This window comes from Suncus etruscus, chromosome 1, assembly GCF_024139225.1.
Source record: "Suncus etruscus isolate mSunEtr1 chromosome 1, mSunEtr1.pri.cur, whole genome shotgun sequence".
In the NCBI taxonomy this organism is placed as follows: Eukaryota; Metazoa; Chordata; class Mammalia; order Eulipotyphla; family Soricidae; genus Suncus; species Suncus etruscus.
In genome coordinates this window covers 159,117,513-159,134,870 of record NC_064848.1, presented here as the reverse complement: position 1 = coordinate 159,134,870, position 17,358 = coordinate 159,117,513, and the positions used below count along the sequence as shown (strand labels likewise).

The 17,358-nt window shown below is 47.7% G+C and overlaps 1 protein-coding gene across 1 annotated transcript; it reads left to right on the top strand.

The window, feature by feature from the left end:
* Positions 1–2,089: 2,089 nt before the first annotated feature.
* SERPINF1 (serpin family F member 1) lies at positions 2,090–15,945 on the top strand. The gene is made up of 8 exons (XM_049782539.1): positions 2,090–2,226; positions 6,556–6,646; positions 9,485–9,683; positions 10,271–10,426; positions 10,810–11,013; positions 13,107–13,249; positions 14,938–15,148; positions 15,551–15,945. The coding sequence occupies exons 2-8, from the start codon at positions 6,608–6,610 to the stop codon at positions 15,808–15,810; spliced, it is 1,212 nt and encodes a 403-aa protein (XP_049638496.1). The 5' UTR covers positions 2,090–2,226; positions 6,556–6,607; the 3' UTR covers positions 15,811–15,945.
* The last annotated feature ends 1,413 nt before the right edge of the window (positions 15,946–17,358 follow it).

Genomic DNA, 17,358 nt, shown 5'->3' with positions numbered 1-17,358 from the left:
TATTCGGGACCGATTTTTATGTTGAACTGAGTTCCATATCATCGATTTTCAGTTTTCTTTATTTCAGCTAGTAATTTATTGTCAGTTACACATATCTGTTATGAATATATTCTCCCACTGGGAGAAAGTAATTTTATAGTATTCATTGAATTTTATGGTATCTTTTTATGAGAGCAAAATTTTTTGTTTGTTTTGGTTTGGTTTTAATTTTTTGGGCTATACCCAGGGATACTCAAATTATTCCTGGTGGGCTTGGGGGACCATTTGGGATGCTGGGGATCTAAATCCAATCAGCCACCTACAAGGCAATAAATACAGGAACAGAGGATGTGGCTCAGAGTATAGCACATGCTAGGTTCAGGGGGACAACTGGGGTGCCAGGGATCAACTTGGTTAGGTTGTGGAGCAAGGCAAACACCTTATGTCCTGTATATTGCTCTGGCCCCAAGAGCAAGTTTTTTAAATTTTAGTACTAAATTCATCTTTTAATTTTTTCCCTTTTTTTTTTTTAGAGTGTATGGGGGTGCCTGGAGAGATAGCACAGCGGCATTTGCCTTGCAAGCAGCCAATCCAGGACCAAAGGTGGTTGGTTCGAATCCCGGTGTCCCATATGGTCCCCCGTGCCTGCCAGGAGCTATTTCTGAGCAGACAGCCAGGAGTAACCCCTGAGTAATGCTGGGTGTGGCCCAAAAACAAAAAACAAACAAACAAAAAAAGAGTGTATGGGGCCTGACTCGCTGTCCTCAAAGCTTACTCTGGCTCTGTGATCTGGCTCTATGTTGTGCAGGGAATCAGATTCAGGTCAGCTGCATGCAAGGAAGCATCTGCTGTACTAATTTTCCAACCTTAATTTGTTCATCTTTTGAGGTCTTATTTGAAAAAAGGCTTACTACTCATAGATCACAGAGGATCTTCTAGAACAGTTACAAATTCTTCTCCTGTCTGTAGATGTGTGTATTTTTCTTATTTTGGTGATGCCACTGATCAAATAAATGCAGGGCATGTGCTATACTGCTGAGCCACATCCTCTGTCCCTGTATTTATTGTTTGAAGCATAAAAATATCTCTGTGAGGATAAACAGGAAAAAAGATTAACATCAACTGTCTCCAGAGAATAGAACAGAGGACTACATTTTGTCTTTTATTTAGTTTTTGTTTGGGGGTCACTATAGGAGATGCTTAGGGGTTCCTGGCTCTGCATTCAAGAATTACTCCTGGCAGTGCTTGGGGGACCACAGTGGGATGCTGGGGATCAAACATGTGTAAATTGTATGCAAAGCAAACACCTTACCCTCTATACTATTGCTTGGACCCTTTGTCTTTTGTGTGTATTTGAGGGGGGGAAGGACACACTGGCAGTGCTCAGGAGTTTCTCCTGGATCTGCATTCTGGGATCATTCCTTGCAGGTTTGTGGGGACATTATGGGACACAATATGGGATGCTGGGAAACATTCCTGGGTCAGTCACATGCAAGGCAAGTGCCTTACCCACTATACTATTACTCTGACCCATCATTTGTCTTTTTTATTTTTCCTATGCCAGTGATTGAATCTAGGGCTTTCCACATGCAAGACAATTTATTTCTTCTCTCTTTTGGGGGTGCCAAGGATTGCAAACTGAGATCAGCAGCATGCAAGGCAAACACATGCTGTACTATCTTTCTGGCACTGTCCATGCCCTTTCTGATCAGAAGACATGACACGTTTCTGGGCTATATAGGCTATAGAGGTGCACAGGCTCCTCTAGGCACTTTTCAGTGAGGAATGGAGAGACACCATGAAATTTGTCTTGTCCTAAACCAGCTAGTGCCAGAGTCAATGATCCAGAGAAACCTGTGGTCCCAGCACTAGGCTATTTCCTCCTGGTTAGCCTCGTAGGCCCAGGTGGGCAACTTTCTTACCATGGCTTCTTCCCTACAAGCTGGCTAGGGTGGCCTCAGGAGCTTCCAAGAAGTAGAGGAGAAAGCTGGTGGAGGACTTAGTATGTAAATGGAGCACATTGGGATGGGAGCTGGAGGGTAGCTGTGGGTTAACATTAACCACACATAATGATGCAATCAGAGAATCCAAATAGAGCGCAGGCCGCTTTAAGAAAGAAGCAGCTGTAACCTGAAGCCTGTTGGACTGTCTTTGGAGGCTGCAGTAAAAGCTCCCGGGCTTGAGGGAGCCCCTTAGTGCTCAGGGCTTCCAGGGACCCAGGCTGGGCACAGCGGAGCACATCCACAGGTAATGCAGCTCCCTGTCCGGTCTTGTCAGCATCTCTGGGGTGGATGGGAGGGATTCTTCCATGCTGGGGGCAACTGTGGAGGGGAAGAGCAGAGAAGCAAGGGAAAAAAATGTGAGGAGATGGTATCCCCTGCAGTCTGGGCTCTAGAAAGAGTGGATGAGGGAAGAAGAGGGAATGGGGGGCCCACGCCAGGCCCACTTATTTTCTACTCCCTGCACCTCTGGGAGAAATGCTGGAAAGGCTTGAATGGAGCAAGGGTCCACTTTCGGAGGGGTAGTGTGGGGGAAGAGGCAGAGAGCTCAGCGGCTAATCAGCATCTCAGAGGGGTGGAAGCTGCCAGGAGGGGCAAGCATGTTCCCTTGGGAGATTTGGGGAGACAGTTCATCCTGCAGCTCAGCCTGGCTGTGGCTTCACTCCTGCTCCCAGAGGCTTTTCCATAATCAACTGGTGCTGATTTCAAAGGTAACTCTCCAGCCCTGCCAAGCAGCTGGCCTGCTGAGCGGTGCTGGGGCCCCGGATGAAGGACAGCTGGACCCTTGGATCCAGTTGAAGAAAAAGGGTGGGAATTTTTCTTTGGCCAAATTTGCCGTGAGTAAAAGCTGGAAGGCCAATGGGATTTGGGCTTTACATAAACAATGACCCCTGTTCAGCACAGCCAGTGTAGGCGGTGGGGCCCACTGCCAGTACTGGAAAGAATGGAGGTCCACACCCTGCGCCCCCTGGGGCATTTGCTGCAAGGAGTCAGTGTCTCAACCCAGGAAAAGCTGTAGCTTCCCAGAAACCCCACCAATGTCTGGCCAGCCTGGGCGTGGGAGGGACTGGGGTTCAGGGGCTCTACTCCTAGGACTGGTCCTTTTGGGGGTATGGGAAGGTCTCAATGACTCAGGTTCTACAAATTTGAAAGAAATATGGCTGAGGTCTAGTATAGTCACCATTGCAAGGGATGGATTTGGGGAGACCCTCTTAGCCTCTTTCCCAAAGCCAGAGGAAAGGGTGGTGCCCCTCCCCACACTGTGCCTGAGGTCAGGCAGTTCTGGGAGAAGGAGGGGATGGAGTTTGTCAGCACAAACCAGTTTAATCTGAAACACATGCGTTGGCACAAACGCATCCTCAGAACTGGAAGGCAAGAACCCCAGATTTCAGTGCTCCTGCCTTTTTTATTGGGTCTGACCTTGGCTCAACAGAGACTGTCCCTGTGCCCACTCCACCTGGCAGGGCATAAGTCTGGTTTGGATTCTTCCCTTGGACAGGGAAGCATCCAAGGCCTGTGTACTGTCAGCCAGTGACTGCCCACCTGCCTTCCCAGCTCAATCAATGAAGACTCAAGATGCAGAGGGGCCATGCAGACCCCTTCTTTGTCCTCTGTGTCCTTTGCATTCAGTCCTCTCTGTCCATCCCTTCTTGCTAGGCTTTGGTACAGCTAAGAAGGGGCTGTGTCGCCTGAATCAGGGTTGGCTTTGGACCCAAGGGCCAGTGTCTCTCTCTGCCTCTCCATCCAGCCCATGCAGTGACAGTGATCAGCCACATAATCAGGGCTCAGGCTAGGCAAGGATCCCACCAAGCAGGGCCTACCTTTCAATGAATATGGGTGGGTTTTTTACTTTTCTTACACACTACCTAAGATGATTCCCTCTTTCCTTCCTCCTGGTTCATTCCTCTCTGGTCGGAGAACCCAGCTTTTCCTATAGCCTTCCATTGGCACTAACATTTTGAAGTGATAATCAAGCCATGAGAGGTGCGGCCCGAGCCTTAGTGCAGTGGGTAGAGCTCTTACCTTGCACATGGGCCAATCTGGATTCAATCATCCTATGTGGTCCCCTGAGTAAATCCTGTGCGCTATTGGGTGTGGTCTCAAAACAAAACAAGTCACAGAAGATTCCTCCAATCCTGATGGGACTATTCAGGTAGTGAACCCAGGTAGAACACAGGTGCCTCACTTGTTTGGCAGAAATTTTTCCCCTTTGTTTCAGCTGAAATGCTCCAGAGTCAAAGTGCTCAGTAATTGAAGGGCAGTTGCTGAGAATCTGCTGTCAGAGACACTGCTCAGGATCTGATTAGGGATTTGGAAAGTTGGTCCCCAGCATGGGCAGTCCTGAGTGAGCACGAACAAGAAAAGCAAATTTAGGGGGCCAGTTTTTTCTTTTGTCTTTTTTGCTCTGTGTGTGGCTTAAACTAATACCCCTGGTATGAGGCCAAAAATTATGTCTCAGCAGTATGGTGAATCAGTGGGTTTACCATTTTATTTTATTTTATTATACTTTATTTTCAGAATCTTGGGTACAAATCACATGTGGCCCTACCAAGTTTTCTATTTGTATGAAGGTATAAGAAAAATATGTGGGGCCGGTATGGTGGTGCTAGAGGTAAGGTGCCTGCCTTGCCTGCGCTAGCCTAGGACGGACCGCGGTTGGATCCCCCGGTGTCCCATATGGTCCCCCAAGCCAGGAGTGATTTCTGAGCGCAAAGCCAGGAGTAACCCCTGAGCGTTACTGGATGTGGCAAAAAAAAGAAAGAAAGGAAGGAAGGAAGGAAGGAAGGAAGGAAGGAAGGAAGGAAGGAAGGAAGGGAGGGAGGGAGGGAGGGAGGGAGGGAGGGAGGGAGGGAGGGAGGAAGGAAGGAAGGAAGGAAGGAAGGAAGGAAGGAAGGAAGGAAGGAAGGAAGGAAGGAAGGAAGGAAGGAAGGAAAATATGTGTAGGTGCCAGAGAGGTAGAATAATGGGGATGGTGTTTGTCTGGCAGGCAGCCAATGTGGACTGAGTCCTGCCAGGAGTGATTCCTGAGAATAGAATTAAAAATAAGTTCTGAGGGCAGAAGAGATAGCATAATAGTGGGGTGTTTGCTTTGCATGCAGCTGATCCAGGATGAATGGTGGTTTGAATTCCAGCATCCCATATGGTCCCCCAAGCCAGCCAGGAGCAATTTCTGAGTGCAAAGCCAGGAGTAACCTGAGTGCCACTGAGTGTGACCGAAAACAAAACAAAACAAAAAAGAAATAAATTTTGAATATTTCCCTGAATAAAATCCCTGGGAAGTTGGGGGAGAGAGAGTAAGAGAAAGAGAGAAAAAAGAAAAGAAAAGAAGAGAAGAGAAGTGTGTGATAGCATGTATGTGTATATAGGGGGAGTCAGCTGATGACTGAGTCTCTGGAAAGATAATGAAGAAGTCTGTGTTTTGTTTTGGTTTGGTTTTTTTTTTGGGTCACATTCAATGGTGCTTATGGTTTACTCCCGGCTCTGTGTTCAGAGGTCACTCTTGGCATGCTTGGGGGATCATTTGGAGTGCTGGGGATAGAATCCTGGGTTGCCTGTTTGCAAGGCAAGTACTTTATCTGCAATACTATCACTCAGGCCCCAGAGTCTGAATTTTGTGTGCATGTTTTGTGTGTGAGTTGCCAAGGAGATGAGAAGCAGGAAAGACAGATGTTAAATCCCAGATTCAGACACGTGCATAGAGAATGTGGAACCACTGAAGGTCCTGGTGGCTTTGCTTTAAACAGAAGTCCTGTGAGATGATCTTATCTGTGGGCTTCCCTCTAGCTGCATCTACCCCTCCCACCCAGCATCTTGATTATAAGCACCAAGCTGTGAATGCAGAGGGCTAAAGAATGGTGGAGCTAGGTAGGAGAAATGGTAAGGCTCTTGCCTTGCATTCAACTGATCTGGATTTGATCCTCAGTGTCCCATACAATAAACAAAAATTAAGAACTCATCATAGAATTATTACCACAGAATTATTATAGGACTGTCTGAGAAGTGAATGGGCATCCTGATAAGGCCACAGGTCCCAATTCAAGGTGGGTCTGAGTACTTTATAATGTGAGATCCCAGACATGAGATCCAGGCTCAGTCCATCTGTTAGTAGTCATTGCTCCTAACCCTCTGGGAGGAGCTCATCTGCCGCCTCCAGAAAGCAGCCACCTGTGTACCACCTGTGAGCCACCTGTAAGCTGCCTGTGCACCATCTGTGAGCCCCTTTATGAGCCTCCTGAGTGTCACTTATGAGCCATCTGTGAACCACCATTGCCTCTTTCCTACTCTGAGCTCTTGGTCAGACGGGGGTTCCCAATACAGAACATGGGATGACAGCCAAGGTCTCCCTCACCAGGGGGCTGCTAAGAGAAAAAGCTCATTTAGGTGAGGTGCCATTCCAGCTGTGTGTGTGTGTGTGTGTGTGTGAGAGAGAGAGAGAGAGAGAGAGAGAGAGAGAGAGAGAGAGAGAGAGAGAGAGAGAGAGAGAGAGAGAGAGAGTGTGGCCCTGCCATCTCCTGTCCCCTGCACAGGGTGACCTCGCAGCAAGAGAAGCTGCCAGCTGTCCCTTACTTCCTTGCAGGCCAGAATGCAGGCCCTTGTGCTACTGCTCTGCACTGGAGCGCTCTTGGGGCATGGCAGCTGCCAAGACACCCCCCAGTGGCCCAGAGGAGGTGAGTGGGGTGAGGCAGGGGAGGTGGGAGTGTGAGAGGTGAGAGGCAACGTGGGCAGCTAGATCACATACACGGCCAACCTCTGATCTTTCTTTACATCTAGATAGGCCTTGGTTTTCCCACCAGCAAGACTGAGGAAACAATGCCTTTTCTCTCAGGGAACATAATGGGGCCAAAATTCAGACCTGTAGAGTGAAACATGAAGAACTTTAAACAACTCAGGCCTGTCCTGGAAGAGCCCATCATGCAACTTTGCATATTTCTGGTGATCTCCAACAGTGGTGCTGATCTGAGCCAGTGCTGAGTAGAGATGGGTATGGAAAGGCCTCAGCTCCTCTTGAGAGCAGAGTGGGGCGGCAGCAGCAGAGGCCCAGAAGCCCAGGCTCTACAGTGTTGTCGCACAAGGGTTTAAGCAGCTGGTCTACAGCTGGATCCTGAATAATGTTGTGACTCTGAGGCTGCATCTGCCTCTGACTCTCACTCTCTATGTAACTTCAGACAGGACGTTTTTACTGGAGTCTCTGATTTAGATTGATCTAAATCTGTTAGATTACTTGTTGGGTTTTATCTCTAACATTTAGTATAAATTTTTGGATGGGACACACTTGGTGGTGCTCAGGCTTGTTCCTGGCTCTGTGCTCGAGGATCACTCTTTGTGGTGCTCTGGGGTTCAAACCCATTTTGACCATGCCCTGTCTCCCCCCATCTCCTGCTCTGGCCTAACTATATATGGATTTTTACTGTATTATTTTTAAGCTTTTTTAATTCCCATTTTATTTTCTGCAGATATTAGAATTTTTATAGATGTAATATGAAATTTTAAAGAATCTTTATGGGGCGGGGGCCAAAGCAATAGCACAGCGGGTAGGGTGTTTTTCTTGCATGCAACCAACCTGGGACAAACCGATTCAATCCCCGGGATCCTATATGGTCCCCCCTGATCCTGCCAGGAGTGATTCCTTCCTTCCTTCCTTCCTTCCTTCCTTCCTTCCTTCCTTCCTTCCTTCCTTCCTTCCTTCCTTCCTTCCTTCCTTCCTTCCTTCCTTCCTTCCTTCCTTCCTCCCTCCCTCCCTCCCCCTCCCCTCCCTCCCCTCCCTCCCTCCCTCCCTCCCTCCCTCCCTCCCTCCCTCCCTCCCTTCTCCTTCCTCCCTTCCTTCCTTCCTTCCTTCCTTCCTTCCTTCCTTCCTTCCTTCCTTCCTTCCTTCCTTCCTTCCTTCTTCCCTCCCTCCCCAATGGCGCTCAGGGGTTACTCCTGACTGCCTGGCAGGCACGGAAGGGGGGGGGCAGGCCATATGGGATGCCGAGATTTAAACCACCGTCTGTCCTGGATTGGCTGCATACAGGGCAAATGCCTTACTGCTGTGCTATCTCTTTGGTCCCCAGGAGTGATTTCTGAGTACAGAGCCAGAATACTGCCTGAGCACCGCCAGGTGTGGTCCAAAATCAAAAATAAAACTAAAAAGAATCTTCATGGGGCTAGAAAGAGAGTACAAGGATTAAGGTGTTTGTCTTACAGGCAGCTAAACCTGGTCCTTGAACACCATCAGGAGTAACCCCAACGTACACTGGGTGTGGCCCTAAAAACCAAACCCCTTTCTGGGTTGGAGAGGTGGTTCAATGAGCACAGACTTTGCATGCAGGAAGCCCATATTTAATCCCCAGCACCACTTGGTCCCCAGAGCACTGGCGGAATAAGCCCTGAGCACCAGACTGGAAATAAGTAGCTCAGAGTGAGGCCCCAAACAAGCAAATAAAAACCAAACAGATATGGGCCAGGGAATTAGTACAGGAGATAATGCACTTGCTTTGAACACAACTGATCCTGGTTTAATTCCTGGTTTAAATGTTAGGAGTTATCCCTGACCAACAGAGAGACCCTGAAAACCACGGGATATAGCCTCCAAACTTCCTAAAATAAAATAAGACTATTAAAACAATAGCAAAATCAAATAGGTCCTCTCACCCCACGTCCAAGACCAATCCTTATAGGGTCAGTGTGACACACACTTGTTTTTATTCCCTGAATTCCTAACTCTGTGGGTAGAGATACAGAAGATTCATCAAGGACATTTTGAAGATTTTAGTCTTTTGGAGTTTCAGACAATTACATGCACAAATATGAAGTCAAATGAGAATGGCTTCATAGAGAGCTCGGCACAGGGTGGATGGTGGAATATTTGTGCTGCAGGAGGTAGTAACTGACCAGGACCTTGAAAGTGAGGCAAGAGGAGACATTTGAAAGGAAAGTCCAGGTAGAGATGTGGGATCAGAGAGAGTGAACAAGACTGAGAGGAGGGGCCAGAGAGATAGCATAGCAGTAGGGCATTTGCCTGGCACGAGGCTGACCGAGGATGGACAGTGGTTTGATTCCCAGCATCCCATGTGGTCCCCCGAGCCTGCCAGGAGTAACCTGAGCACTGCTGGTGTAACCACAAAACAAAACAAACAAAAGACTGAGGGAATTCTTGGGACATCTTTCTTTTTACTTTGTAATTTTTGTTTTTGGGCCAAATCTGACAATGCTTAGGGGATCGTCAGGTTCAAGCATCAGAACTGAACTTGGGGATTCTGCATACATAACTCATGCTCAACCCATCTAGCTACCTTGTCATCTCACTGCTGCTGCTGTTTGTACCATCTCTCCAGCACTCCGTATATTTTTTTAAAGAACATCCCAAGCTCATGTTTAAACCTAGCCAGTTCCTCTCTTAGGGCTGTATCTATTCAGGAAGTGCAACCAGGCAGGATACCCTGTAGGATCCAGAATGACAGTCCCACTCAGAGTTGTAAAAATTGTCTCTTCCTCCTGTCTCCCCTGATCCTTATACTCAAATCCAGGGCTCCCTGGTCCCCGACTCCACAGGGATGCCTACGGAGGAAGAGGATCCCTTCTTCAAGGTTCCTGTGAACAAACTGGCAGCTGCAGTCTCGAACTTTGGCTATGACCTGTATCGTGCATGCTCGGGTGACAACCCCACCACCAATGTGCTCCTATCCCCGCTCAGCCTGGCCACTGCACTCTCTGCCCTGTCGCTGGGTGAGTGCCCAAGGTACAAGGGTTCAGCAGTTCAGAGCAGCCATTAGCCTTGCTCATGTCCCTTGTTCTGAGGCTTAGGGAGGCCTCCCCCAGGGATCCTGGCGCCCATGAGTGGACTGGGGGAGCTGGGCACAAACATCCCCTGTGCCTCTTGGGTAGGGGGCAGGAGCCACTCATTGGCTTGGTAACTTCATACTCATTCATCCCTGCAATGGGCTGTTGCTCCTAGCCATTGGGCTATGCTAGGGCTTAAATCACATGTTGGCAGTGATGGTTGCTGCCCTCCGGTCACATCTGAGCTCTCAGGAAACTGATAAGTGGGTGATGGGGCAGTCTGGTGGGTTCTATGGAAAGAAAGCAGCAGCTTGTGCTCATCATTCCCACCTCTCTCTCTCTCTCCAGGCCTGATGCCTTTAGCCAATTTAGGAAAATGTATTTCTTTATTGTCTTCATCTCTCTTGGCCACCTAGAAAGTCTGTAAATCAGCAGACATACAAACTAGGAAGATGGAGTACCTGGGTTGACTAAGGAGGCTGTGGGTTGGGGCCCTGGAGGGGAATTATCCAGATCCCCTTTGTGTCTGTCAGGAGCGGAACAGCGAACAGAATCCAGCATCCATAGGGCCCTCTACTATGACCTGATCAGCAACCCAGACATTCACAGCACCTATAAGGAGCTCCTAGCCGCTGTCACAACCCCTCAAAAAAACCTCAAGAGTGCTTCCCGGATCGTCTTTGAGAGGAGTGAGTTGCTAGCCTGGGATCTTGGGGGACGTGTGTATGTAATTCTGAACAATAGATTCTGTCTTCCAAGGACAGACTTTGCTGCTATGGACAGGAAGGGGCCCTGTGGGCTCTAAGAGGATCAGAAAGAGGAAGTAAGTAGAAGAAGACAGGGGAACAGCTGTGGGACCACAGGAACGTGAAGAGAAACAGCAATGAGCAAAGTCTGTTGTTCCCTGTTTGGACAGGGAAGCTGGCACCAAGTCCTGGCAAGTCTCAGGAAGACGCTAGGCAGGAAGTCAGACCTGCTAAGCAGTTAGCCTGATCCCACACCTGGCTCACTCTCCGAGAAGGAACGCTTGTGAGCTCTCAGAGCTCCTAACCTCTTCTTTATCTCTTCTCAGAGCTGCGAGTAAAATCCAGTTTTGTGGCACCACTGGAGAAGGCCTATGGCACCAGGCCCCGAATCCTGACAGGCAACTCTCGCTTGGACCTGCAGGAGATCAATAACTGGGTACAAGCCCAGATGAGGGGGAAGATTGCGAGGTCCACACGTGAGATGCCCAGTGGAATCAGTATTCTCCTTCTTGGGGTGGCCTACTTTAAGGGTGAGGTTTCATCTCTTTCTTTGGGCCAGAACTGGGTGGTGGGATCAGAGGAACTGGGAAACGGGGGAGATGTAAAGATCCAATTCAACATGCACCCAGAGTCAAAGCCACAGGGAGTGTCTGAGTTTTCAAATCTAAGGCAAACAGGGGCCAGAGAGATAGTACAATGAGTGGGTAGGTAGGTCTCTTGCATGCAGCCTCCAGGTACCCCATATGGTTCCATGAGACCCACAAAGAGTGATCCCTGAGTTCAAAATCAGAAGTTAGGGCCGGGCGGTGGCGCTGGAGGTAAGGTGCCTGCCTTGCCTGCGCTAACCTAGGACGGACCGCGGTTCGATCCCCCGGCGTCCCATATGGTCCCCCAAGAAGCCAGGAGCAACTTCTGAGCGCATAGCCAGGAGTAACCCCTGAGCCTCACAGGGTGTGGCCCAAAAACCAAAAAAAAAAAAAAAAACAAAATCAGAAGTTAGTTCTGTGCACTGCTTGGTGTAGCCCCCAAATCAAACCAAACCAAAAACACAAACAAAAACCTAAGACAAATATTTGCTAAGAGTTCACAGAGCGATGGAGGTTTTTGGAGAAAGACCGGTCGAGTGAGAAGGCAATTCCGCACCTGGTCCTGTTGGGGGCAGCACTGTCTGAATTCGGGCTAAATAGAACAGTCCTGATCAGTGATTACTTGCAGTGGTGGCCTGCACAACCCTATGGCCCTTGTGGGCCTATTTCCTCATCTCTACCCAGGAACTGTACATTGATTTCAAGACATTTTGTTTGTCTCTCAACTGCACATCCCACCTTGGCGCTGTGCCCAGCACACAGAAGGAACTTAGTTAAACTGATCTCTAACAACAGCATTGCCAGGACCATTCCATAGACCCAGTGTGAGGCCAGCCCCATGCCGGTCTAAGCTGAGATTCAACCTTCCTGTAAAAAAAGCTTATAAGCAGAAATGGAAAGATGGCTCAGCAGGCTGGAAAACATGCTTTGCATATAGGAGGGCCAGGTTCAGTTGTCAGCATCACATGGATCCCAGAGCACACTGCCAGGAGTGACCCTCCCCAAGAAATGCACTAGAAGTAGTCCAAAAACATCACTGGTTTGGCCCTAAACACTCAGTCCCTTGGGGGAAAAATGCACACAGCTTCTAACTTCTTGTCATCAGTAGTAGCAAAACTAGATGCCTTGGCTCTTTTTTTATTATTGTTGATTTTGGTTTTTGGGCCACACTGGCAATACTAGGGCTTACTCTTGGCTCTGAATTCAGGAATCACTCCCGATGATACTCAGGTAACTATATGAAATGGCAGTGAACTGAACCCAGGTCAGCTGTGTATCAGGCAAGCTTCCTCTCCTTTGTACTCTCCAGCACGGCTTTTTTTTTTGGGGGGGGGGGGTATACTCGGCAGTACTTGGGTTGTTCCTGATGAACTTAGGGGACCATATGAGATGCCAGAGATCACATCAGTTCATCTACTAACTGTACCATTGTCCTAGCCCCTCCTTGGCTCTTTTATGAAAGCTTCTGGTGAGCGGGGGGACATGCCTGGTGGTACCAAGGTTTATTCCTGCCTCTGTGCTCAGGGATCACTCTTAGCAGGATTCAAAGATTTATAGGAGGCTCTGCCAGGGACTGAACTTGGGTCAGCTGTATTCCAAGCAAATGCCCGATCCACTATACTATTTCTCCAACCCTTTGTCTCTAAGAGCTCCATGGCTTCTTACTGAAGCACCAATCTCTCCAGGAAGCGAGCAGTACACACAGATACAGTAAGGGAGCATGCTCATAGATCCTCTGTGGCACCACCATTTTCCTTGACTTACATCCTTGGGCCCTGTTCCTGGACACACCACTATAGAACAGAGACCAGTTTTCTTCTCTTCCAGGCTATCAGAGTTCATGTAATCCAGTGAAACTAAAACCAAAGTGTTCCCAGTCTATTCCAGTCTATCTCATTGTGGTTCAGACCTTGATGTGTCATGGTCTGAGTACTGACTTCTCTCACTGTTGGTTTTCAGCTATCCTCTTCCTTCAAGGCTTCTTTCCTCCCCTTTCTGGTTTCCTGCGGCTCAGGACACTATCTATTTCATTCCAGGGCAGTGGGCAACTAAGTTTGACTCCAAAAAGACTTCCCTGGCGGACTTTCACTTGGACGAGGAGAGGACAGTACAAGTCCCCATGATGTCAAATCCCAAAGCTGTCATACGCTACGGCCTGGATTCTGATCTCAACTGCAAGGTCTGTGGTACAGGGTTGGGGTGAGGGAAAGGCCTGAGGTAGAAATGTGCTGGAGTTGGCTGAGCTGTATCTTCTTCACCTGATGAGTTACTTTGAGCAAGTTAATAGGTTCTTGGAATCTTGTTTTCTCAAAAGGAAAGGAAGTGGGTAGCTCTGTAAACTGTTCCCAATGGCTCCAAAGATTAGGCCACCCAGTGTATGTTTTCTTTCCTCCTCCAAATAGCAGGTGTTCTCTAACCCATGTCCAGGTGTTCACCACTCAAAGGTCAATTGTTTAAGAGACACAGGTCAATCAAAAACAAGTTTTACTCAGGTGCCAGCAATGTCAAAATGGGCAATTTCTGTCCTCAAAATTCCATGCTCTTCTCTGGCTAGAAATAATAGTTTATATGCAGGACTCATTGTTTATGTAATAGTTTATATATGCTAAAGTTAATTAGTTGAAAATCATGTGAAGTTAGTTGGTCAGTGGGATGAAGGCGTTGGAAGAGCTTTATGGGTGTTTTCAGAAGGCCTGTTTCTTTCTCCACTCTTTCATCCAGGACTGCACCTGGTATAACATCAAACATGCATAGCATGAGGACATTTTTGTTGTTATTCTTTTGGGCCATACCTGGTGGTGCTCAGGGCTTACTCCTCGCATGGCTCAAAAAAACATATGTGGTTCTAGGTCAACCACATCAAGGCAAGTGCCCTATTTGCTGTATTATTTCTTGGGCCCCATGAGATCATCTTGGGTTTTTTTTGGATGGATATATGTCACTACATTCATGAGAACATCTTGACCTTGGAGGACTGAGCAAGATTCAAGAAGTATAATTATGACATTTGTGAAGAACAGGATGGAGTATCTAAATTTTACTTGCGAATATTGGTATTAGAAATATTTCAGGGCTGGAGTGGTGTGTGCAAGTGGTAAGGCGTCTGTCTGCCTTGCCCGCACTGGCCTAGGACAGACCGGGGTTTGATCCCTGGCATCCCATATGGTCCCCCAAGCCAGGAGCGATTTCTGAGTGCATAGCCAGGAGTAACCCCGGAACTCACTGGGTGTGGCAAAAAAAATAAGTATTTCACATCTGACTTCTCATTTGAGATCTATAGTTCTTGGTGGTGGTGATTTTCTCAGAGGCCAAGGGTTTTATCTAGGTCTTATGCATGTTTTGCTACTAAGTCAGATCCTCAGCTCTAAGGTCAATAGTTCTTAAATTTTTTCTTTGAGAATCTGACAAAAATCTTGAGTCATTTGAGGGAAAAATCATTTTTGCAACTGCTCAGACCCATATTTCTGGGTATGATTTTAGGGGTTGTCCCAGAGGTTAGGGAAAAAATGACCCATTCTTGTGTTTCAGTTCTCAACTGTGTTTTTATCCCAGATAATCAGTAATTATTGGCAGACACATCTTGGGAGAAAACACAAATGCAGAATTCAATTCTAGTGTTTTGAAATCACAGGAGGAAATTGTTTCTGTGCATGTAACTTCAGCTGGTATTAAGCTAAGGTAAAAAGAGGCAATGGCCTAGTTTTGGAAGTAAGTATCTTTGCTGCCAGCAAGCACTAGCCTAGGGGGACAACTGTTTAAGAGATCAGTATGGGGAAAGTGTGGTGAGGGCCACAGAAGAGGAAACAGCTGGCAGTGAGCTAACCCAAGCTCTCAAGGGCCAATCCCCTACTTTCTCCATTCTTGCAGATTGCCCAACTGCCTTTGAGTGGAAGCATGAGTATCATCTTCTTCTTGCCTTTGAGAGTGACCCAGAACTTGACCTTGATAGAAGAAAGTCTCACTTCTGAGTTCATTCATGACATTGACCGAGAACTAAAGACTGTTCAAGCAGTTCTGTCCATCCCCAAACTGAAGCTGAATTATGAAGGCGAAGTCACCAAGGCCCTGCAGGAGATAAGTATGTTTGCAAGATCCCTTTCCTCTTGGGAAGGGTGGGGTCGTCTGTTGAGCTCAGCAGGACTCAGGGCCTCATTCCTTGATTCAACAAGAGGGTAGAGTGAGTTGCCTACCTTCTTGGTCTAATGCATCAGCCCTGTGAACACATTTCCTATGGCAGGAACTCACACCACCACCTCTACAGATGGCCTGCTGACCTGATTTCTAACCTTAGTCTCACTTGCTGTGTGCTCTAGGCAAATACCTTAACCTTTCACTAATCCAGAACTCCACATACCTTACCCAAGTTCAGAAGATGTGCTCTATTTACCTTTTTTGGGAATAGGAATGAAGAATCAGGATTGCATTTCTGGGGTGTTGGGTAAGATATGGTTTTAATGGAAATTTCCCTCAATTTCTGCAGAGCTACAGTCCTTGTTTGAGACACCAGACTTTAGCAAGATCACAGGCAAACCTATCAAGCTGACTCAAATGGAGCATCGTGCTGGCTTTGAGTGGAATGAGGATGGTGCAGGCACCACACCCAGCCCAGGGCTCCAGCCTGCCCACCTCACCTTCTCCCTGGACTATCACCTTAACCAACCCTTCATCTTTGTACTGAGGGACACAGACACAGGGGCCCTACTCTTCATAGGCAAAATTCTGGATCCTAGAGGCACTTAATGTTCTGATTGAATGTTTATTATTCTAGAATACTCTGGAGACAGGGCAGATTATATATTACTGGAAGGCTGCCAATGTTTCAGTATACTTCGCAATAAAAATACTTTTTAATCCTAATTTTGTTGCCATGTCCCTCCTTGTATTTTGAGCTATGATAAGGATACTATAAGGTAAATTGTTCTTTAGGAATCCGCTATTTCTATTTGAACTCTATTTTTTTTAATTTGATATATTTTTTTGGTTTTGGGTCACTACCCACTGTACTGTTTCTGGTCCCATATCTGAACTCTGTAGAAAGTCACCATTTAGAAGAGTGTTATTGGGGCTGGAGAGATAGCATGGAGGTAAGGCGTTTGCCTTCCATGCAGAAGGTTGGTGGTTCGAATCCTGGCATCCTATATGGTCCCTTGAGCCTGCCAGGAGCGATATCTGAGCATAGAGCCAGGAGTGACCCCTGAGCTCTGCCAGGTGTGACCCCAAACCCCCCCCCCCCCCCCAAAAGAGAAGAGAGTTGTTATCTGCACTTTACAGTGGAAGGAGTGACTGGTTGCTCTAGGGATTTTCATCTGTTAGGACCACTGATCCATTTAAGAAGCCAGCTCATGGGGCAAAAGCAATAGCACAGCAGGTAGGGCGTTTGCCTTGAACAAGAACAACCCAGGTTCAATCCCTGCATCCCAAATGGTCCCCCTGAGCCTGCCAGGAGTAACCCCGAGGACCCCAAACCAACTCCCCCCCCCCCAAAAAAAAAGAAGCTAGTTCCTGCATTCCATTTGCCCCCTCCCCTATCATGCATATTTTGGGGGTGGGGCATACCCAGCTGTGCTTTAAGTACTTACTCCTGGCTCTGTACTCAGGAATCACTCCTGGAGGGAGCTGGGGTGCTGGGGGTCAAACCCAGATCAGTTCATGTAAGACAAGTACTCTATCCAATGTGCCATAGCTCTGGTCCAAAGTAATTCTTTTTTTGTTGTGCTATTTTATTTTTTTTGGTTTTTGGGTCATACCCGGCAGTGCTCAGGGGTTACTCCTAGTTCTATGCTCAGAAATTGCTCCTGGCAGGCTTGGGGGACTATATGGGATGCAGGGATTCGAACCACTGTACTTCTGCATGAAAGGCAAATGCCCTGCCTCCATGCTATGTCTCTGGCCCGTTTTTTATTTATTTATTTATTTATTTATTTATTTATTTATTTATTTATTTATTTATTTTGGTTTTTGGGTCACACCCGGCGGTGCTCAGGGGTTACTCCTGGCTGTCTGCTCAGAAATAGCTCCTGGCAGGCACGGGGGACCCTATGGGACGCCGGGATTCGAACCAACCACCTTTGGTCCTGGATCGGCTGCTTGCACTGCTGTGCTATCTCTCCGGGCCCCCGTTTTTATTTTTAAACATTCTTCACTCAGAAATCACTCCTGGCAGGCTCGGGGGACCATATGGATTGCTGGGGATTGAGCCTGGGTCCATCCTGGGTCATCTGTGTGCAAAGCAAATGCCCTACCATTGTGCTATTGCTCTAGCTCCAACATGATAGAGTTTCGGTTACA

What these genes read in the sequence shown, in the direction of transcription:
- SERPINF1 (XM_049782539.1), top strand. Translation starts at nt 6,608, where the DNA reads ATGGCAGCTGCCAAGACACCCCCCAGTGGCCCAGAGGAG. An exon ending in ACTCTCTGCCCTGTCGCTGG is followed by an intron (nt 9,684 to 10,270) that starts GTGAGTGCCCAA and finishes TGTGTCTGTCAG; the next exon opens with GAGCGGAACAGCGAACAGAA. An exon ending in ATTCTGATCTCAACTGCAAG is followed by an intron (nt 13,250 to 14,937) that starts GTCTGTGGTACA and finishes CCATTCTTGCAG; the next exon opens with ATTGCCCAACTGCCTTTGAG.